Consider the following 20604-nt stretch of genomic DNA (forward strand, 5'->3'; position numbering starts at 1 on the left):
CGACGGTCAATATCGCAGGTAAGCTTTTCATTCTCCGTCTAGATGACGTACAAATTAAATTAATTATTTCATTTATTTAGTGCATGTTTTGTCTGGGCCGGCGACTCGAAAAAGGATGCATGTTCTTCGAATCTGCCTCGATGCGATCCGTGGAGCGAGTCTTCTCAGTGATGAAGATGTCGTGCTCGCATCTGAGTTCGTGGAACTCGTAGAAGTGCTCTCCACGTACCGCAAAAGCGTTCAAGATCAATGTGATACTTCCTTTTTATTTTTCACGAGGGAATTATTTCCGGTGTGTTTGGCTGATATTTACGTCAAGCCGAACGAATCTGGACGTCTTACTTTGCTTGTGAGTGCGTTTCGCAATTGTGAAACGTTATTAATGCGTGCTGGAGCGAGCGATAGCGAAGTGGCGACGTTTGACAATTATATTCGAACGTCACTGGAGCGAGAAATAATTCAACCGCTTTGTCGAGATATTGAGACAGATTTGAGGTTGCATCTTCATTCTGCGCGCATAGCAGGCGTCATGAACACGAATCCGTTCAAGGATGGCGTTCGAGACTTGTCGTTGTTCACGAATCTGCCGCCAATCTACACGTTGAAGCACCAGGTGCGAATATTATTTATTTAATTAATTGTGGCGAATTTGAAACTGACCGGATTTCGTCCTCGTCGTTGACAGATCGACATTCGTAATCGCGTCGAAGGTTATTTAAATCAGACCTTCCACAATCACACGGCGATTGCTCTTCATAACTGGAAGGTGAGTGATAAAATAATTAATTTGTCCTACTTCGCAACCGAGCGAGCTGCCTTTTACGAAAACGACGACTAACGATCTATTCGCGCGCAGTCTTACGTGGAAATGAGAAATCTTGCGATAGAAAAGTACGGCTTACGCTGCGCCGAGATTGAGCTTCCGAGCCAGACGCTCGAACAAGGCTTGGATGTGTTGGAGCTGATGCGCAATATCCACGTCTTCGTGTCGAGGTACAACTACAACTTGAACACACAGTGCTTTGTCGAGAAGGCGAGCGCGGCGCTCGATCGCAAGCATCTGAACACCATAAGTATTCGGCATGTCGCCAACTCTATCAGAACGCACGGAACGGGCATCACGCACACGACCATCAACTTTGCCTATCAGTACCTGGCGCAAAGATTTCAGATTTTCAACCAGTTTCTCTTTGACGACCACATCAGAAGTCAACTCATGAAAGAAGCTCGAATGGTGCACGCCGAGACAAAGGCTAAGAGTGATACTATCAAGTTAAGCTCAAAGCAAGCAGGATATCGCGCATCGACTGTGGACGAAAAGTTTGAGTACCCAGTCGAACGCGCCCTTCGAGTGATGCGCGACATTCGAAAGCTCGGTTTATCGAAGGACGGCTCTTCGTTCATCGACGAGTTCCGTGTGTTAGTGACTGAAATCGGTAATGCGCTCGGTTTTGTTCGCATGGTTCGTCTCGGTGCGATGCACTACAGCACCAACGCCGCCAAGTTTGTACCGAGTGCGCGCGGGTCGAAGTTCGCCCTCGATGAGAGCCTCGACGCCGACGGTTTGTCCGAGTGGACAAAGACGGCACTGAAAAATCTGCAGAGTGAATTAAAAGCCTTAAGCACAGGCGGTACCGATGGTACTGACTATTTTCAAGTCCTCGTATCGGTTTTTTCGACCGAGCTTCGAAAGGGTCACGAACACCTAAAAGACTTTTACTTGGTGCTTCCAGCGCTCACGATGAGCGCCGCTGAAACCATCCTGGCTTCAAAAGACAAGCTCGTGCGACGTGGTAAAGATTCACAGACCGCCACTTTCACCGATGATGGTTTAGCACTTGGGATCGTGTACCTGCTGAGCGTCCTCGATCAACACGAAGCCTTCGATGCGCTGCATTGGTTTGAGTCCGCCTCGCACCACTTCGAAGCGGAGGAGAAGCGCGCAAACGAGGAAACCGGTGGCACTTTCGGCATTTTAGGTCGTAGCATCGACGAAAAGACCAAGCTTCAGGTCAAGTTGGATAAGATTGACGCGTTAAGGCGCGAGTTTGTACACTTGAAGCATTCACTCGTCGGCGCGCGAAGCTTTGTGAATTTGTAATTGTAGACGCCTCGCCGCACTCAGCCACAGACGCTGTGAAAACCTCAGCTTTTCATCGTCATCTTCCAAACGTCATCGTCCGCCACATCACAGTCGCGCGCGCGTCGTCGTCGTAAAGTAAGTGATACTCTGCTCCAATACAACATCGCACGCCTCGTCATGTCGTGCCAAGCGATGTTAAACACGCCCGCGCTCGCGCCGGCGGTGACATCCGTCGCCCACCGTCGCCCTAGCCGCCGAGGTGCTCGCGCGTTGACGCGCGCCAACGCCGGTGGTGCCATGGAGCAGCTCACGTTGAAGCCGATGAAGAAAATTGAAGGCACGGTTCGATTGCCGGGGTCTAAGTCGCTGTCAAACCGCATTCTGCTCCTCGCGGCGCTCGCAGAAGGAACGACCAAGGTGGAAAACTTGTTGGATAGCGACGACATTCGTTACATGGTTGACGCGCTTAAAGTTCTGGGGCTGTCCTTCACGGAAGACAGAGAGAACAACATTTTGGAAATCACCGGTTGTGGGGGTAAGCTCCCGGTCGAGGGCGCGGAGTTGTTCCTCGGTAACGCCGGGACGGCGATGCGACCGCTCACCGCCGCCGTGGCTGCGGCGGGTAAAGGCACGTTCATCCTCGATGGTGTCGAGCGTATGCGTGAAAGACCAATTCAAGATCTTGTTGATGGTTTGGTTCAGCTTGGTGTCAAGGCGGAGTGCACGATGGGTACGGGTTGCCCGCCGGTGAAGGTTGAGGCGAACGGCTTGCCTGGCGGTCGCGTCGAGCTCAGCGGTTCCGTGAGCTCGCAATACCTCACCGCGCTCCTCATGGCGGCCCCACTTTGCGAAGGGTCGATTGAAATCGTAATTGTCGATGAGCTCATCTCCAAACCGTACGTTGAGATGACTATCACACTCATGGAACGCTTCGGTGTCAAGGTAGAAAAGGCGGACGACCTCCAGAGCTTTAAGATTCAAGGCGGACAAAAGTACATCTCCCCGGGCAGTGCATTTGTTGAAGGCGATGCTTCGTCCGCTTCCTACTTCCTCGCCGGTGCCACCATCACCGGTGGTACCGTCACTGTCATCGGTTGCGGTTCGGAGAGCATCCAAGGCGACACAAACTTTGCGTACACGATGGAGCAAATGGGCGCGACGCTCGAGTGGGGTCCGAACTCGGTCACCTGCACCGGTCCCAAGGGCCCGCTCAAGGCGATTGATGTGAACATGAACGCCATGCCCGACGCTGCGATGACTCTTGCCGTCGCTGCACTCTTCGCTGACGGCATCACTACCATTCGTGATGTCGCGAGCTGGCGCGTGAAGGAAACCGAGCGCATGATTGCGATTTGCACCGAGCTGCGCAAGCTCGGTTGCGACGTCTTCGAAGGCGCGGATTACTGCGTCATCACCCCTCCTCACAAGCTCGACCCCCCGGCCAAGATGAAGGCCAACGTTGACATCGATACCTACGACGATCACCGCATGGCCATGGCTTTCGCCTTGGCCGCGTGCGGCGACGTCGACGTCGTCATCAACGACCCGAAGTGCACGAAGAAGACTTTCCCGACGTACTTTGACGTCCTCAAGTCCGTCGCCAAGTGAGCGTCGCGCGCATCTTCGACGTATTAGCTATTATAGAATTGGTGCAAGCTATCGTATATGAATCATTGGATAAATTTGTCTACCGTCCCCTCTCGCGAGTCGCGAAACCTACTGCGGCGGCCCGCCCATTTGTTGCATCGATTGCGCGTTTAATTCCGCGAACCGCACCGACGTTCGCGCCGAGTGCTTCAGGAACTTTTCGCAGCACTTCGACACGCATCGCTCTTCGTCCTTCTCCAGCGTTTTCCTCCGAAACGACTGCACGCACGTCGAGAAGCACCGCTCCACCAAGTTGTTATACATCTTCAGGCTGTCTCGCGTCTGCATCGCTTCGATCATGCCCATCATCTTCGCCTTGTCTTCCTCCGGGAACCCATCGAGCATGGCTGGGTCCATGGCGACCTCGGTTTCGCTCGAGTCCGTCGCCGCGTCGCTCGGCGGCGTCTGCGGTGCCGCCGTCGCGGGCCGCCTTTCGACCCCGACCTAGGGTTCGGGCGCGCCCTCGATCGCGCGCGAAATCCGAGGCGCGGGCGTCCGAATGTGCCGGGGCGGGCGGGGCGGGTGTCCGAATGTCCGAATTGCGCGCACGTCCGCACTGTTTGCGCACACGATACAGACGTCCGCGCGCGCGTGTGATCTTTCGCGCCGACGTCACGCGCGTCGAGAGGGCGCGCGCTCGGACGCGTCGCGCGCGAGCGGGGACGGGGCACAGCGCGACGCGACGGCGAGGAACGACGCGAAAGATTGAGTCGCATCACCGCGCGCGCCGGGCGAGGACGACGCGCGCGAACGACGGCGAGAAGACGCGCGGAAGACGAGGGCGAAAGAGCGAGGGCGAAGGGCTCGGTGGGGGGAGTATGAAGACGCGGGGACGGACGACGCGGGCGCGGTCGGAGGACGCGGGGGAAGAAAACGAGGGCGCGCGAGATGGAGACGCGGGGAAGGCGCCCGAGGGAGCGACGGAGGAAGCGGCGGTGCCGAATGATGATTTTCTGTGCCTGTTCGACGAGAGCGCGCGAGAAGAGCCGGCGACGCTGAACGGGGCGTGGGAGGACGTGTTCGCGCAGCATCATCACGCGAACGCACCGCAAGGCGGTGTGGAAGGAGGGTTTCATCAAGGCAGTGAAGACGCGGGTGAACACTTTCCACAATCTGGATACGTGGACACGGTGCAGTACAAGCTTCCGACGACGCGCCCAGGGGTGGCGTCGACGTCGAGAGGGCGCGTGACAAAATCGCGCAGCGGCACTAGAACGTCAGGTTCGAGGAAGCCAAAGCCGATATCTCAATCTTTACCACCACGCCCGCAAGCGATGATGGCTCCGCTACCTCAGCCGATGTCACCGATGATGTACCGTTCGCCGGGGGGCAAGCCGAGGTCTTCGAGGTACAACGGCGTGTGCCGCCACGCCAAGTCTGGGCGTTACGAGGCGCACGTCTGGTTGAGAGAGTCACGACGGCAAGTTTACCTAGGTGGACACCTGGAGGAAGAGTTTGCCGCCGAGGCTTTTGATATCATTGTGTTGAAGCTCGCACGCATCGGCGATCGCTCTCGAACAGGAACGCGTCCGCTTAAAATGAACTTTCCCGAGTCTCGTTACGCAAACTTGATCGGTTTCATTGATTCTCTTACGCTCGATGAACTGATCATGGAGGTTCGCCGACATTCCGAAGGTTTTGCGAGGGGTAATTCGGGATACAGAGGGGTCACGCAACACTCGCCTAAGAAGTTTGAGGCGAGAGTCGGAGTGCCCCCGCAAAGCAAACACGTGTACTTGGGGCTCTACGATTCTGCCGAGAAAGCTGCGGTGGCGTACGACACCGCTCTCGTTCAAGCGAGGGGACGGAGAGCTTCGACGAACTTTCCAATTTACAACTACGACGAGCACATTCGCCAATACGAAGAAGCAGTGGCGAGGAATCCGGCGCTCGAGCAACACGAGCACGGGCAGTACGAAGATTTACAACGATGAAACGACCACGAACGACGACCACGATGATGTGACTTTTGAACCAAATGAAATGTAAAACATGTACAAAACGCACGCAAATAAATAAGCTATCCTACTTCATCGTAAACTCGTCGCCCTCTTCAAGCGCGGGCCAGAGCTCGAGCGGCCCGGCGTCGAAAGCTTTTCCGACATCGTCGCCCTCACCCCAACGCACTTTTTGCACCAAAACTCGAACGCCCTTGCGCTGAGCCCGCGATAAATGTTTTGCGAACGATGGGCACGCCGCACCGTTAGGACGCATACCCATTGCGTCTGCTCTACTACAAATAAAAAGCACCGCCGGGTGGACGTCGGGACTCTTGGACGCGAGTTCGCTGAGCTCGCGCAAGTGCTCGATCGCCCTGGCGCTCACCACTTTTTCACCATCCGGGCCTTTCTGACCTCGTTTTCCCCATGGAAATATTCCCGCGCGCGCGTATGGCTCACCTTTCTTCGCGCTTGGAGAATACGCGGGGTGCGGCGACTGCTCTCGAGCTTGCGCCTCAACAAATTCTCTAGCGTAATCCGTGTCGACGACTTGCTTCACCTCCAATATCGTCGTCGACCCATCTTCGTGTTTCAAGGCAAAATCTGGTCGGTATGAATTCGACGCGCTCTCCGTCACTTCGCGCTTAAGAGTTTTCTGCGTCTTGATTTCGTCTCTGATGATCGGCGACGCGTGCAGGCGGTCGTCCAGCGCCCCGTTCTCCAACAGCGCCAGAGCGATTTTCTCCACCAAGCTCGGATGCGCGCTCAACCACACCCCTCCCAAGTGTTCGTTCTCTCTCTCCTCGCACCGCAACAACCGACATATCAATTCACACTTTGGCGTCCCGTGCTGTCCGAGCGTCGTCGCCGTCACGCCCTTTTGCCGCGAGCACAGCGCGCGCGCTCCTTCCCGCAGTTTCCCTCCCGAGTCCAGATTCGGGACGTGCGCGATCGCGACGCTTTCATCGCTCTTCACGCGCACGTCCGCGACGTACGGGCTCTTATTTCGCGCGCTCGGTCGTCGCATCACGACGACGTCCTCGAGCGCACCCAAGTCGACGAGCGTCGTCGCCGTCGTCGTCGCCGTCGATCGCGCGCGTTTCTTCCCTCCCGCGTCGCGACCCGCGTCGGCGTTCCGTTTCACGCCTCGCCCGCCGCGCGCGAATCGCGCGAGACCGGCGACGACGCCGCGCATCGCGCGACGCGCGTCCCGGTGTCCCGGTGTCCCGGCGGCATTCGGCGCCGCGCGACCACGGACCGATGCCGCCCGACGACGCGCGCGCGAGCGCGAAAGATCGCTCGAGCGCTCCCGCGGAAACCTCCGTCGACGAGACGTCGCGCTACTTCACCGACGGCGAGCGCGAGTGGTACGACAGCGAACGAATCCGAGCGTGCGCGACGCACTTGCTCGAGCGGTGCGCGACGTGCGGCGAGGATCAGAGCGTGAGCAACGATTACTGGAGACGCGTGCAGCGGGAGAGGTACGTGCGAGCGGTCGCGACGCGGGTGGCGACGAAAGACGCCGCGAAACCGCGCAGAGTGGTGGTGGAGGTGGAGTGTCCGCTGTTCGCGCTCGCGCGCGGCGGAAACGCCGTCTTCAACGTGAGCGTCGTCGCGCCTCTGGAGAACTTGTACGCGAAGGTGCGCGAGCGCATAGCGAAGGTCGTCGAAAAATTAAGGCACGAAGGCTTTCCTTTCCAGGCTTCGGGCCTGGGAGAAGAAATCAATGATTACGTGAATCAATTCTACCTCTCCAGGATGGATTCTGAACGATACACGGAAAACGGCGTACACGTATTCACACACATTCTCTATCGCGATGAAACCCTGCTGGATTGCATGCCGACCGTGATTGCAAACCAACCGACGTTGTCGAAGTTGATTACCGAAAAATCGATGGAATTACCTCCATATCCGCTACTTACGGCTGTCCTGAAGTCGTGCGTCCAACACATGTTTATCATCGCCGACGCGTACGAAAGCACGGTGCAGCAGTTGGGTGAACCGAATCATTCACTTTCGGACGAAATTTTCTGGATGAATCCAGGCGATACATTTCAGCGGCACTTCGTCGATATGTGCAATTTTTTCAATCGTCCAGTAGACGATGTGCGTTTCGTGGCGTGCGATTCGGATAGAAAATTCTTCGTCGTGGAGCCGACGGATACGCCTGAGAAGTTGCATTTGAGAGACCAAACCGAATTAGTGATGGTAAACAGAGCTTTGATGTCTACGATTGAGTTTCTTCAGCACAGGGGAAGCAAGCTGTTCACACGACCAGCAGGGGGTGTTTAGCGTCCTAAAAACATTTGTACAATTAAATTATACAGTATCCGGCTAAGCGTGCTCGACGACGTCGTCAATCATCGATTCTAATTCCCTCGCGAACGCGTGCGCGGGAAGCCCCATGACGTTAAAATAATCACCGACGATTCCTCGAATGAACACCGCCGCCGGTCCCTGTATGCCGTACCCGCCCGCTTTATCGTACGGTTCCTTTGTCGCCACGTACGCCGCTATCTCCTCCGCCTTCAGTTCCGCGAATTCGACCCTCGTCGTCTCGCTAAAGCTCTTCCCATATATCTTCCCAGTCTTCTTCGAAATTTTACCACCGATGATCGCCACTCCCGTGTGCACTTTACTCTCCGACCGCGACAACGCTCGAAGCATCGCCGTCGCGCTCGCCGCGTCCGCCGGTTTCTCCATCGTCGTCCCATCCGCGGATTCCACCACGGTATCGGCGCCTATGATGACGTCGGGCATTTCGCTCCCTCGTTCGTTCGCGTCCCAATTTTCGTACACGTCCATCGCTTTCATCCACGCCGTCGCGCGCGCGTACGCCGCCGCGCCGTCGTAGTCTTCGTGCGGCAAATTCTCGGCGAACGCGCTCGGCGCGATGTCGCACTCGACGCCGACGACGTCGCGCAGGATCTCTCGGCGTCTCGGCGACGCCGACGCGAGGACGACGTGCAGCGCGTTCAGCGCGCTCAGGCGGTGCAGGATCATCGCGCGTCGCGCGGTGCCGGGTCCGACGCCGCGCATCGGGACGCGAGACGGTCGTCCCGGCGCGCGCGATCCGACGCGCGCCGTCTTCGCGAGTCGCACTGCGCGACGCGAGGCGACGACGAGAGAAGACGCGCGAAGACGGCGAAGACCGCGAAGACGGACGCGTCGACGACGGGAAACCGACCGAGAGGCGACAGCGGCCGATGGCGAGCGATGAACGCGAACAGCAGGCGCTGCAAAAGCGCCTGCTGGAGTGCCTGAAGCGACCGGAGAATTTGACGTGCGCGGAGTGCGCGATGCGACTGCCGCGATGGGCGTCGACGTCGCTCGGAGTGTTCTTTTGCACCAACTGCAGCGGATCGCATCGCGGACTCGGGGTGCACATATCCAAGGTGAAGTCGACGACGCTGGACAAGTGGACCGAGGCGCAGGTGGCGCACATGGAACGCGTCGGGAACGCCAAAGCGAACGCGTATTGGGAGGCGAACGTGCGCGCAGGGGTGAAACCAGGAGCGACGAGCGGTCGGGATGCGTGCGAGAGGTTCATTAGGGATAAGTACGAGCGACAGTTGTACAAGGATACGACGCGGGACGGGCCGGAGGCGTCGATTCACGCGAGCGCCTCCGCGCCCGCGGAAGCGGCGGTGCCGGCCGCGGTGCCGGCCCAGCAGAGTGGTGGTATGTTTGATTTGATGTCGTTGCACGAACCCGCGCCGGTTCAAGCGAGTGAAGCGTCGACGACGTTCGGTGGCAGTCAATGGACGGATTTCAACGTCGCGCCGGCGCCGACCGCGCAAGTTCAAGCGGCGCCGGCGCCGGCGCCGAACGCGGGAGTGATGGACCAATGGAGCGATTTCACGACGTCCACCGCTGTGCAGGCTCAAAATTCCGTCGCGGACGATGGCTGGGGGGATTTTACTGCGGCACCGCCAGCTGTCGCGGCGCCGGTTGCCGTCGAGCCCGCGCAAGCGCAAAAACCTGAAATGTCAAAAAATGACATCATGAACTTGTTCGACGCTCCTGCGGTACCTGCGGCGACAGCTCCGAGCGCATCGGCTCCGATTGGAACAAACATGGCGATGGGGGGCTTCGATCAGCTTCAAGCGGGGATGATGCCGCAAGGTGGGCAGGGGATGATGGGGGGCTACGGTACACAAGTGCCGCCGCAGCAGCAGTACGCGATGCAACCGATGCCGGGGATGCAGCAACAGCAATACATGGGAGGCGCTCAACAGTATGGCTATCCACCGCAGCACCATTATCCGCAAATGGGCGTCGGCATGATGCCGCAAATGGGAGGAATGATGCCGCAAATGGGAGGAATGATGCCGCAAATGGGGGGCACGATGCCGCAAATGGGGGGCGCCTCGACGTACGGCGCTCAACCGTACATGCAGGCACAACCGCAGGCGCCGCAGAGCCCCCCGAAGCCTGACACGCAAAACATTCCGGAATTCAAGTGGTGAATGATTAGGCTTAAAAATAGCATTCTTCAATTCATTACACGGCGTTCTCATTCATCGTCTTCCCACTCGTCGTCGTCTTCCCATTCGTCGTCGTCGTCGTCTTCCTCTTCTGGAGTAGGGGTCGCCGGTAATCCGCGTTCAGCTTGCGCGACCCTTCTTCGGCGTTCTTCGATCTCTTTTTGCTTACGAGTTCGCTCCGCGAGCACGCGAGCTTCTTCGTCTTTGATCGCTCTCGCCTCGCGCGCCTCCACCTCGTGCTTGAGTTTAATCACCCCCACGATCCCACCCACGATGGCGAAGATAAGCCCCAGAGCTTTCTTCAACCCTCCCGCGGCGTCTTTCACGTTATGTTCCTTGAGCATGGCCACCAATTTCGAAGGCAACGCCCCGCTCATCTCTTCCAACTTTTCTCCATTCTTGTACAACTGATACGTCGGAAGCGCCTTGACGTTACACTTCTCCGCCACCGCCGGAACGGCTTCGATATCCACCCTCACGAAGCGTATGCGTTTAAATTCCGCCGTTCTCGCGAGCGTCTGCATGTACGGCGCCATGGATTTACTCGAAGGGCTGTAGTTCTGTTCGTCGAACGCGCGCGTCGGGCGACCCCCGCGTCCTCGTCAGTCCTCGCGTCCTCGGTCCTCGGTCCTCGGTCCTCGGTCCTCGATCCTCGATCCTCGCCTCGTTTCCCGCGCGTCCTCGGTCTCGTCCTCGCGACGGTCTCTCGTCGTCGTCGTCCGCGCTTCGCTTCCCGCGGTCTCGACGCGCGCGTCGGACGCACCGAGACGAACTCCACGAGCACGAGCTGATCTTTCCTTCGCAGCGCGCGATCGAACGCCGTCGCCGTCGCGAGCGTCTCCACGCGCGAGAACGCCTTCATCTTTCGCGCCCCGCCGGCGCGTCGTCGCGTCGACATCCCGCGTCGTCGTCGTCGTCGTCGTCGAGTCGCGCTCTGCGGGTCAGGTTTACGCGCGCGTCGTCGCGCGTCGCTCGGGACACCGCGACGCGACGCGCGCGCGACGAGCGACGCGCCGCGCGACGAGCGACGACGCGCCGGTCGAGCGTCGAGCTCGACGCGCGCCCGGATGAGCGACAGCGAGAGCGATTACAGCGACGACGACGCGCACATCGGCGGCGGCGATCGGGATGCGGAGGAAACGTACGACGGCGCGGGAGGCGAGGCGACGCTGAACGTGGACGTCGGATCGTCGCTCACGAGCGCGGATTGGGCGGACATCGATAACTCGGACCTCGTGGCCAAGGTGCGCGGGAGCGCGGGGTTTCGAATCATGCGAGAGATTCAGCCGTGGGACGGGGCGCTGGACGCGCCGCCGGATTTGATGAAACGACACGTGTTTGAATACTTTTACACGCAGCGCAAGGACAGTGACTTTTATAAAAAGTTGGCCAAGGATTGCTTCCCGAGCGAGTACGAAAGAGCGGGGGCGGATAAATCGGAGAAGAAGCGGTTGGCGAACCTCTGGGCGGGGGCGGTTTTGGACGAGTTGAAGGCGATGCGAGACGGGGCGAAGCACACCTTGCGATGGATCAACGCCATCAAGGAAGCGCAGGCGGGTGATTTGTTATTTTTAAAGCGTGAGGCTCTGACTCACGGGCCCGGGAGCGTGCAGGAGATTGCCAGTCAAATTGTTTGGGACAACGTGAGTAATCGCATCAAGGATCAAACCTTTGCGGCGATGCACGCGTGGACGAACAAATCGGGTGCTCAATCCGGTGGCGTCGCGCGCATGTACAAGCATCAGCACGAACTCATCGATCAACTGGACAAGCACTATGCCGCCATCGGGAAAATGCAAGAGGCGAAGAAGCCGTTACCCAAGCCGTTGCACGTCATCTTATCGACGCCGACGGGGTCGGGCAAGACGTTCACCGCCATTCTCGTTCACCTGCGTCTTTTGAAGGTCAAGTACCCGGACGCTATCTTGCTCTACTCAGTGCCGACGAAACAAGTTTTGAAGCGCGTTGGACAAGAGTGTGAAGCGCACGCGGTGCCGTACTGGACGGCGGCGCGCGACAACACGGGCGATGGAACGCTTCACCAAGTGCGTCGTCCGTATTCCATTCGTGATAAGGCTCGAAACAAGAAAGCACTTCGTGCGGCGCGTGCTATCGGTGAAAAGGTCAGCGCTGGTTCCGGTACGATTCAACAACAGCTCGAATACGCCGCAGATGTGGGTTACAAGCTCAAGGATCACGGCGCTGGTAAACCGGATATCATCATCGCGGATCTCAATACCACGGCGGCGTTGCTCAAAGCCTGCAAGGAAGAAAGCTCCAGCTCGTTCTACCACGAGTCTAAGATTCTTTTGTACTTTGACGAGCCGAATATGGGTATTCACCTCGATCCGAATGTTTTGGGTGTGGTTTCGTCTATCCAGGCCAACATGCCGCTCACCGCCGTACTTGCTTCGGCGACCCTAGGCGCGTGGGAAGGTTTGGAGCCTTGGTGGCGCGGCCCGACCGATGCGAACCAAATTACTATTAGTTTGGAGCCGTACGAGTTGCCAATGGCGAAGCTCGCCGTTTTCAACGAAGGCACGAGCGAGTTTTCTCCCATGAGTCCGCTCAACTTGATTGAAAATTATGCCGAATACCAACGAGTGATGGAGGATTACCGTTTGCCCACGCTTCTGTTGCGTCACTTGACAGCTCGACATGGTAATGATTTATTGCAGATTCAACCGCCCGGTGGACCTTGGGATAAGGTGCAGGGTGACGTGAAATCGTTGCGTTTGGCAATCGAACCGACGTTTACGAGCCTGTCGCAAAAAGAATTTGAACGACTGCAAGGTCGATGGAAGATGGGCGAGGACGCTCCTACCAAGGTCGATGGCATCCGTGGTGCACTCTCAAAAGAGGGCGTCACTATGGTCGGTTGCTTGGATCCGCGCAAGGTGGCGTTCGAGCTCGCCGGCTTTGCTGACCAGGAGGCTTGGATCCAAGACGTTCATAAATTGAACAACAAGCTCAAGGAAGCGGAAAGAATGGTAAAAGAGAACGCCAAGGCTGAAAAACGCAAAAAGAAGGATGACGAAGACGAGGCTAAGGATGGTGGCGACGAAGGCGGCGTCGGAGTCGTGACTCTTCGACCGATGTTAAAGATTAGTCTCGCCGAAGCTCTCGAGGCTGACATCAACACCTTGGTCATGCTTTCTAAGGGTATCGCTTATGCGTGCGGGTCAGGCACAGAGCCTATGGTGAAACGTCTTTATAACCAAGCGTTGCTCACCGTTCCCGATTCTCTTCGAGGACGATCTCCGCCGCTCAACGTGCTGGTTGTCGACTACTCGTCCATTTACGGAACGGATTGTCCCGCGGTTGATACTTTGTTGTTGCAAGAGGATTTGGGTCGACTCTTAGCTTGGGAAGATCTTCAGCAGTTCCTTGGTCGTCTTCGACGCGATGGAACAGCCGTTTTCTACTCCAAGAAAACTCTTCGCCGGGCCGCTCTCGGCGCCGCGGTCGAAGAGGAAGAGACGACGGCGCTTATTGAATTCCAAAAGCTTGTTGAAAACTCTGTGCTGGATCTCGAAAAGGCTCAAAAACGCGACACCGACAGCGTCACCGCCCTCGTGACCAAGCTCTCTGCGTCTTCTGGTCGCAGTGCGGGAGAAGTCGCTTCGTACGTGTTGGCGTCTGTTATATCGTTTGCGCTATCTGCTCCGTCTCATCTCGATGGTGCGGGCGTGTACCCGGCGACCATCCCGGAGAGCGACAAAGAGCTCTTAGCCGCGATCACAAAGCGCGTGGAGGGTTACTCGGACGCATTGGAAAATGTGTTGAAAAAGATGTCGGAGCAAGTTCGTGCCGTGAGCGCGATCGAAGCCCTCTCGCTCTCTGCGAACCCGTTCGCCAGCCGTACCGGCGGCGCTCGCGTGCTCGGCATTGCTGCGCAAGTGTTGAAAATGCTGTACGATGCTGATATCCTCTCCGAAGAAGCACTCTTTGCTTGGGCTAATGCGAAGCGCAAAGAACTTCTCGCTGAGTCAGACGGTGACGCTCGCTTCTTTGGCAAAGCAAAGCCATTCATTCAGTGGTTATCCGAAGCAAGCGATGAAGACAGCGATGAAGAAGAAGAATAGGTCACACACACATCACATTTAATACAAATCAGTACACTAGTCAATTCAATCAGTCAATTTCTATTCTAAAATGCTATCCTATTACTTCCCGGAGCGGTGTACGCGACCTGGTGCGACGCGCAAAAGCCAAGCGACCGCAAACAGTCAGCGACGACATCTCTCCATGTAGCGACGGCGGCTTCAAACTTTACCCTCGCGTCGTCATCCATGATCAAAGAGCTCGGTATACTCCACCCATACGCCAGTTCGCTCTCGTTGTCCACGCCGTCTCGTCGTCTACACTCTAACGAGTGTACGCTTAAACTGCACGACGATAACATCGCCGCCGCGCTTGACATAGACTCGGTCGGAAATGCGTACACGCACGGAAAATCCAATAATACTCCAGAGACCGTCGGCGGTCCTATCGCGTCCGACTGCGCGTCAACGATATCGCTTATATCAATCACACCTTCGCGAGCGCGCAATGCCTCCAAAAGCGCCGCCTGGACGCGCTCCCACGCGTCCGTCGCCGCCGTCCCGGTCGCCGGCTCCGGCGCGTGACCGCTCAAGTCGACGAAAATTCCCCGCCAATTCGACGCCTCGCGCGCCAGTACGCGGACATTCACCACAAACGTCGTTCCATGCATCGTCATAGCGCGCAGCTCGCGAGCATCGACGGCCAGAGTGCGCGCACATTCGCTCGAAAGCGTCGCCAAAAGTGCGGGCGTGACTCTCGGGGCGTAGTCGTTCATGAAGCTCGTGCGCGCACCGAGGGCGACGACGGCGAGGTCTCGGGCAAGAAGACGCGACGTCGAGGCATCACACGTCGAGCGCGCGCGCACGATGGCGTCGACGGCGTCGAGGAGGGTTGACATCGCGCGAAAGCGTGGTGCTCGCGGCGACGAGTGCGGTCAACCGTCGGCTGTGCGTCAAGAGTCTGCGTTTGTTGTACAAATAAAATCATCTAGATGCGTCTAAGCAATGCGCGAAGAAAGAATTGTGAAAGTATCGGTGATCGAACTTTACTCGATCACTCGATGGGAACCGCTTGGAAGATTACAGCGGAGCGGTCGACGCACACATAAGCGTTACGACGAAGCGAAGGCAAAATCATAGCCTCCGCGGTGTATAAATCAGCCTCGGCGACATCATCGCCGGACACGAAGTCAAACGGTGTCTCCAATGCGGTGTCGAGAACGAGTTTCCATCGCTGGCCCTCGGGAGGGGTTGGAAGCTTCACGAAGGCTGGTTCGTGGTGCGCGTTGAAGGCGACGTAAAACTTTGGTGACTCCGTGGTATCCTGCAAAGTGAACGCCACAAATCGCGAATCTTCCTCCCAGAGCGGAACTTCAGGTTTATGTCCGTGCCATTGAATGTTCTCGGCGGTCGGAAACGCTGGAAGTCGGAATGCACTGTTGTCCTTGCGAAGCGTGGTGAGTTGGCGGACGAATCTCGCAAGTCCTTCGCCGGCGAGTGGATCGTTTGCCTCGTCCCAATTAACCCAATTCATCCAGTTATCGTGACAATACGTGTTGTTGTTACCGCACTTAGTGTGTCCGTATTCATCTCCCATGTACAACATCGGCACACCCTGAGCGACGAATAGTGCAACCATGAAGTTTCTCATTTGTCGATCTCGCAACGAGCAAATCTCAGGATCGCACGACTCACCATCGTCCTCGCACGTCAAACCGCAATTCCATGATTGGTTGTGCTCTTCCCCGTCGCGGTTCTCTTCTCCGTTTGCGATGTTGTTCTTCTCGTTGTACGTCACGCAGTCGCGCAACGTGAAACCGTCGTGAGCGGTGACAAAGTTGATGCTCGCCGCGGGAGTTCTACCATCGGCGTAGAGCTCGGGGCTACCACACAAACGTTCGGCAAACAAACCAGCGTAACCATCAACGCCTCTGATGAAGTTACGCACGTCATCACGAAACTTCCCGTTCCACTCAGACCACACGCCAAAGTGCGGGAACGAACCGACTTGATACAATCCGCCGGCATCCCACGCCTCGGCGATCAGCTTCGTCCCGGCCAACACGGGATCATTGCTAACGGCATCGATTAACGGTGGGTCTTGAAGCGGAGTTCCAATCGCCACCTCTTCTAACATCGGTGTCTCTGCCGTTGATTCGCCAAAAATGTTTGCGCGATCCCACTCGCTTGAGGCGCGCGTGAGAATACTCGCCAAGTCAAATCTGAAGCCATCGATGTGATATTCGAGCACCCAGTAGCGCAAGCATTCGACGATAAATTCGCGCACCACTGCGTGGTTGCAATTCATTGTGTTACCGCATCCGCTGTAGTTGTAGAACTGCCCCTCCGGGGCGACCATGTAATACACGCGATTGTCCAAGCCTCGGAACGAGAGTGTCAAACCTTCCTCGTTCCCTTCAGCCGTGTGATTGAAGACCACATCCATGATGACCTCAATGCCGGCTCGATGTGCCTCTCGTACCATGTACTTGAACTCTTGAGCCGCCGCGCGACCGCAATCTTTGTCACCAGCCTCGGCGTATCGAGTCATCGGACTGAAAAAGTTGACGGTGCTGTATCCCCAAAAGTTTCTTCGAAATTCCCCCGTGGCTGGGTTCACGCTGTGATATTCCAACTCATTGAATTCATGGCAAGGCATGAGCTCAATAGCATTCACTCCCAGTGTCTTCAAGTACGGCAACGTCTCCACGAGCGCGGCGTATGTACCGGGTTGCGCCTTGGTTTTCAAATCCGCCGTCATCCCTCGAACGTGCGCCTCGTACACGACGAGGTCGCTCATCGGACGATTCGGCGAAGTCACGCCTTGCCAGTCAAAATCTTCTCGATCGTCCTTTTTATTCTTTTTCGGCACCGCACCCGCGTATTGCGGCCAGCAATCTTCGCTCCCGTCCGCCTTCTTACCCAGTTCGCCGTACCGAGGTCGACTCACCGTCGCCTTGGCGTACGGATCGAGCAAAACCTTACTGCGATCGAATCTGTGCCCTTTCTCGGGTTCGTACGGCCCATCGACTCTGTACCCATAAAGCACGTTCTCCGCACACTTCGGCAGCGCGACGTGCCACACGCTCCCAGTCTTATTGACTCTATCGTCGAGCTCAATCTCGGCGGTAATCTCGCCCTTCGCCAACGCCTCGGGCGTCCACAACACCAAACTCACCGCCGTCGCCGACGACGAAAACACCGCAAAATTCACACTGTCATCCTTATCTCCTCTCACGCGCGTCGCTCCCAGCGCCTGCGCGTTCCCGCGCGTCGGCGTTTCGCACACGCCTCGCACCGCCGCCGGCGGCTTCGGCGGCGTCCGCGTCGTCGTCTTCACCACCGTCGTCATCGGCGCCTTCCCGCGCGCCATCGGCGGGTTCGCCTCCACCCTCCCGCTCGCTCCCGTCGTCGCGTCGCTTCGCGTCGTCGTCGTCGTCCGCGCTCGCGCGCGCGCGCTCGCGCGCCTCGTCCCCGTCCCAAACGTCCCCGTCCCCGTCCCCGTCCCTCCGCGCGTCGTCCCGCGCGCATCGCGCCTCGCGCGTCGCGCGTCGCATCGCGCGACGCGCGTCGTCGCCGCCGCCGTCGTCGTCGTCGCCGCCATCGCGCGCGGTCGCGCGGTGCGGGCGCGCGTCGTCGCGAGGCGTTATCCGCGCGAAAAAGCGACGTTCGCGCGGCGCGTCTGGTGGCGTGCGTCGATCGGGCGGTCGCGAACATCGCGCATCGCGCGTATTGCGCGCGCGTATTGTGCGCCGTGCGCACGCGATGGGTGCGCGCGATGCGCGTGCATAAATAAATAAACGACCCGGTCGGTCGGTCGGTCGGTCGGTCGGTCGGTCGGTCGGTCGCCCGACCGCGCGGCAAAAGGAAACGGGGGGGTTCTTCGCTCATCAGTCTGACCGCGCGCCGTCCTCTGTGACTTGGAATGTGACGACACAGGGCCTTCATCAAGCTAGCGCGCCGCGCGGCGTCCGAGACGCCGCGTCGTCGCGAAGCGGATTGTCGAGCTCGAGCGCGCGGCCTTCTCGGTCGTCGTCTGAGGTAAGAAGCTTGTTTTCATTTGGAGAAAACTGATTAGGTGTACGAAATGTAGAATACGATCCTGTATTAGTACAATCGTGATGTGCAGACGCGAGACCCCCCTGGACGTCGCGCGCGCGCGTCGCGGCGCGCGTTGTTACGGGTCCGCCGACGCGCGACGTTCGGGCGGGCGCGGAACGCGCCGAAAACGCGTTCTAGGGTTGTGCGCCGCGACACTCGTCGTCGCGCGTCGCCGCGCCGCGATTCGCGATCGATGGCCGCGACGCGCTCGACGCGCGTCGCGCGCGCGCCGCGCGTCGCGCTCGACGCGCGCGGACGCGCGCGCGCGCGCGTTCGCGCGAATCGCGCGCGAATCGCGCGCGAGGCGAAAAAGGGCGAGGCGGACGACGCCCCGACGCGGGCGCCGCTGCCGCGGGAGTACGAACACCACAGCCCGGGATCGGTGCAAGAGACGGACGACGCGGTGACGTTCGCGCACGAACGCGCGGAAGAGCGAGAGAAATGGGCGAAGACGACCGTCGTGCACGTGGGCGAGGGGTCGCGCGAACGCGTGCGCCTCGGCGTGTGCATCGGCGAGTTTCATAATAAACTCATGGATCGCATGCTCGAGGACGCGCGCGTGAGCGCGGAGGCGATGGGAGCGACGATCGATAAGGTGGTGTGGGTGCCGGGGACGTACGAAGCGCCGCTGGTGGTGGAGAATATGTTGCAGGATCCGACGCTGGACGCGTGCGTCGTGTTGGGATACATCGAAAAGGGATCGACGCTGCACGGGCAAGAGATGGGGGCGACGTTTTCCATCATCGCGAAGCAATTAGAGTTAGAGTATGGGAAACCGGTGGGAATGGGGATCATCGGACCGGGCGCGACGGCGGAACAGGCGGAGATGCGCGTGGCGTACGCGGGCAACGCCGTTCGCGCGAGCGTGCGCATGGCGAGAACGTTCGTGCCCGCGGAAGAAGACGTGGAGACGGCGTGAGTCGTCGACGAGCGATCACCGACCGCGGGTGGCGTTTAGTTTAAATTTTTATCTCATGGTTAGGATTCTCACGCGACGCTCGCCGTCGTCTCGCTCGCGCTCGCCTCGCTCGGTCGCCGCACACGGTGACGCCGATGCTCGCCGCCGCGCGTCGCCGCGCGTCCGCCGCGCGAGCGTCCACGGTCGAAGCGTGCGCGCGAGCGCTGGCGTCGGGGTCGGCGACGCGCGCGCGGGCGTCGGCGTGCGCGAACGCTGCGCGCGGGACGTGGGCCGAAGCATCGACTTCAACGCCGCCTCGCGCCGCGCACGCGAGCTCTTTCGTCGCTCGACGACCGAGAACGGGCGATGGTGAATATTTCCGTTCGTTCGCCGCGTCGGCGTCGACGTCTCACTCGTCGAGGGTGAAGGCGGACGAAGAAGCGTCGTCGGCGTCGTCGGCGGCGACGCCGGCGCCCGAGGCGGAGAACACCTGGGTCGATCGCGTCGTTCCCTCGTCCTTGGTGCCGTACGCCAAGCTCGTGAGATTGGACCGACCTATCGGGACCGCGCTTTTGGCGTGGCCGTGCTTCTGGTCGATCGCGCTGGCGGCGGACGCGGGCGCGCTTCCGGACGCGCGTCTGCTCGGACTGTTCGGCGTCGGAGCGCTTCTTCTTCGAGGCGCGGGGTGCACGGTGAACGATCTGTGGGATCGAGACATCGATAATAAAGTTTCGCGCACGCGTAACCGCCCGATCGCGAGCGGGGCGGTGAGCGTTCCGAAAGCCATATTGTTTTTAGGCGCGCAACTCGCGCTCGGACTCGGCGTGTTGGTTCAGCTGAACGATTATTCAAAAATTCTGGGCGCGAGTTCGTTGGCTCTCGTCGCAGCGTATCCCGCCATGAAACGCATCACGAATTATCCACAGGCGTTTCTCGGGTTGACGTTTAATTGGGGGGCTTTGCTCGGCTGGGCCGCCGTGCACGGCTCGTGCGACTGGGGCGCGGTGCTGCCGCTCTACGCCTCAGGCGTGGCGTGGACTTTGGTGTACGACACTATTTATGCGCATCAAGATAAGCACGACGACGCCAAGGTCGGTATCAAGTCGACTGCGTTGCACTTTGGTAAAGACACAAAGAAATATTTAGGAGCGTTCGCGCTCGCCGGCACTTCGGCGCTTTGCGCATCTGGGGCGTACGTCGGTTTAGATTATCCGTTTTACGTCGGCGTCGCAACCGCGACGTCACATTTGTTTTGGCAAATCGCGACGGTGGATTTGGACGATCGAGAAGACTGTGCGGCGAAGTTTCGCAGCAACTCGACGTACGGCGCACTGGTGTTCGCGGGGATAGTCGCAGGAAAGGTGTTTTGATAGTATCTAGATAGATGAAATTGTTTATACGC

At 58.6% G+C, this 20604-nt stretch overlaps 14 protein-coding genes across 14 annotated transcripts; 8 read left to right on the forward strand and 6 right to left on the reverse strand.

Annotated features, from left to right (window-relative positions):
- Nucleotides 1-346: 346 nt before the first annotated feature.
- Nucleotides 347-1933, forward strand: OSTLU_2105 (predicted protein; the record flags this gene model as incomplete). Its single annotated transcript, XM_001422534.1, has 4 exons — nucleotides 347-613; nucleotides 686-766; nucleotides 857-1234; nucleotides 1286-1933. Coding segments are annotated over 4 exons (1374 nt in total), but the record flags the coding sequence as incomplete, so codon positions are not given.
- Nucleotides 1934-2380: 447 nt separating this feature from the next.
- Nucleotides 2381-3691, forward strand: OSTLU_43874 (predicted protein; the record flags this gene model as incomplete). Its single annotated transcript, XM_001422535.1, has 1 exon — nucleotides 2381-3691. One exon carries the CDS (start codon nucleotides 2381-2383, stop codon nucleotides 3689-3691), a length of 1311 nt encoding a protein of 436 aa, XP_001422572.1.
- Nucleotides 3692-3799: 108 nt separating this feature from the next.
- On the reverse strand, nucleotides 3800-4087 carry OSTLU_13482 (MPT family transporter: inner membrane translocase (import) Tim9; the record flags this gene model as incomplete). Its single annotated transcript, XM_001422692.1, has 1 exon — nucleotides 3800-4087. The coding sequence occupies one exon, from the start codon at nucleotides 4085-4087 to the stop codon at nucleotides 3800-3802; it is 288 nt and encodes a 95-aa protein (XP_001422729.1).
- Nucleotides 4088-5148: 1061 nt separating this feature from the next.
- OSTLU_9011 (predicted protein) lies at nucleotides 5149-5583 on the forward strand (the record flags this gene model as incomplete). Its single annotated transcript, XM_001422536.1, has 1 exon — nucleotides 5149-5583. A coding segment is annotated over one exon (435 nt), but the record flags the coding sequence as incomplete, so codon positions are not given.
- Nucleotides 5584-5755: 172 nt separating this feature from the next.
- On the reverse strand, nucleotides 5756-6697 carry OSTLU_29520 (predicted protein; the record flags this gene model as incomplete). Its single annotated transcript, XM_001422693.1, has 1 exon — nucleotides 5756-6697. One exon carries the CDS (start codon nucleotides 6695-6697, stop codon nucleotides 5756-5758), a length of 942 nt encoding a protein of 313 aa, XP_001422730.1.
- Nucleotides 6698-6930: 233 nt separating this feature from the next.
- On the forward strand, nucleotides 6931-7965 carry OSTLU_19075 (predicted protein; the record flags this gene model as incomplete). The annotated part of the gene is made up of 1 exon (XM_001422537.1): nucleotides 6931-7965. One exon carries the CDS (start codon nucleotides 6931-6933, stop codon nucleotides 7963-7965), a length of 1035 nt encoding a protein of 344 aa, XP_001422574.1.
- A 42-nt stretch (nucleotides 7966-8007) lies between these two features.
- OSTLU_43762 (predicted protein) lies at nucleotides 8008-8676 on the reverse strand (the record flags this gene model as incomplete). The annotated part of the gene is made up of 1 exon (XM_001422694.1): nucleotides 8008-8676. One exon carries the CDS (start codon nucleotides 8674-8676, stop codon nucleotides 8008-8010), a length of 669 nt encoding a protein of 222 aa, XP_001422731.1.
- Nucleotides 8677-8879: 203 nt separating this feature from the next.
- On the forward strand, nucleotides 8880-9257 carry OSTLU_43597 (predicted protein; the record flags this gene model as incomplete). Its single annotated transcript, XM_001422538.1, has 1 exon — nucleotides 8880-9257. A coding segment is annotated over one exon (378 nt), but the record flags the coding sequence as incomplete, so codon positions are not given.
- Nucleotides 9258-10489: 1232 nt separating this feature from the next.
- OSTLU_9423 (predicted protein) lies at nucleotides 10490-10702 on the reverse strand (the record flags this gene model as incomplete). The annotated part of the gene is made up of 1 exon (XM_001422695.1): nucleotides 10490-10702. A coding segment is annotated over one exon (213 nt), but the record flags the coding sequence as incomplete, so codon positions are not given.
- A 447-nt stretch (nucleotides 10703-11149) lies between these two features.
- Nucleotides 11150-14264, forward strand: OSTLU_25878 (predicted protein). Its single transcript, XM_001422539.1, has one exon. It carries the CDS (start codon nucleotides 11228-11230, stop codon nucleotides 14243-14245), a length of 3018 nt encoding a protein of 1005 aa, XP_001422576.1. The 5' UTR covers nucleotides 11150-11227; the 3' UTR covers nucleotides 14246-14264.
- A 46-nt stretch (nucleotides 14265-14310) lies between these two features.
- Nucleotides 14311-14880, reverse strand: OSTLU_19080 (predicted protein; the record flags this gene model as incomplete). The annotated part of the gene is made up of 1 exon (XM_001422696.1): nucleotides 14311-14880. The coding sequence occupies one exon, from the start codon at nucleotides 14878-14880 to the stop codon at nucleotides 14311-14313; it is 570 nt and encodes a 189-aa protein (XP_001422733.1).
- Nucleotides 14881-15257: 377 nt separating this feature from the next.
- Nucleotides 15258-17555, reverse strand: OSTLU_43578 (predicted protein; the record flags this gene model as incomplete). The annotated part of the gene is made up of 1 exon (XM_001422697.1): nucleotides 15258-17555. The coding sequence occupies one exon, from the start codon at nucleotides 17553-17555 to the stop codon at nucleotides 15258-15260; it is 2298 nt and encodes a 765-aa protein (XP_001422734.1).
- Nucleotides 17556-18788: 1233 nt separating this feature from the next.
- On the forward strand, nucleotides 18789-19184 carry OSTLU_8942 (predicted protein; the record flags this gene model as incomplete). The annotated part of the gene is made up of 1 exon (XM_001422540.1): nucleotides 18789-19184. A coding segment is annotated over one exon (396 nt), but the record flags the coding sequence as incomplete, so codon positions are not given.
- Nucleotides 19185-19357: 173 nt separating this feature from the next.
- Nucleotides 19358-20572, forward strand: OSTLU_43450 (predicted protein; the record flags this gene model as incomplete). The annotated part of the gene is made up of 1 exon (XM_001422541.1): nucleotides 19358-20572. The coding sequence occupies one exon, from the start codon at nucleotides 19358-19360 to the stop codon at nucleotides 20570-20572; it is 1215 nt and encodes a 404-aa protein (XP_001422578.1).
- Between the last annotated feature and the right edge of the window lie 32 nt (nucleotides 20573-20604).

Source organism: Ostreococcus lucimarinus, chromosome 20, assembly GCF_000092065.1.
Source record: "Ostreococcus lucimarinus CCE9901 chromosome 20, complete sequence".
NCBI lineage: Eukaryota > Viridiplantae > Chlorophyta > Mamiellophyceae > Mamiellales > Bathycoccaceae > Ostreococcus > Ostreococcus sp. 'lucimarinus'.

What these genes read in the sequence shown, in the direction of transcription:
- OSTLU_25878 (XM_001422539.1), top strand. Translation starts at nt 11,228, where the DNA reads ATGAGCGACAGCGAGAGCGATTACAGCGACGACGACGCGCACATCGGC.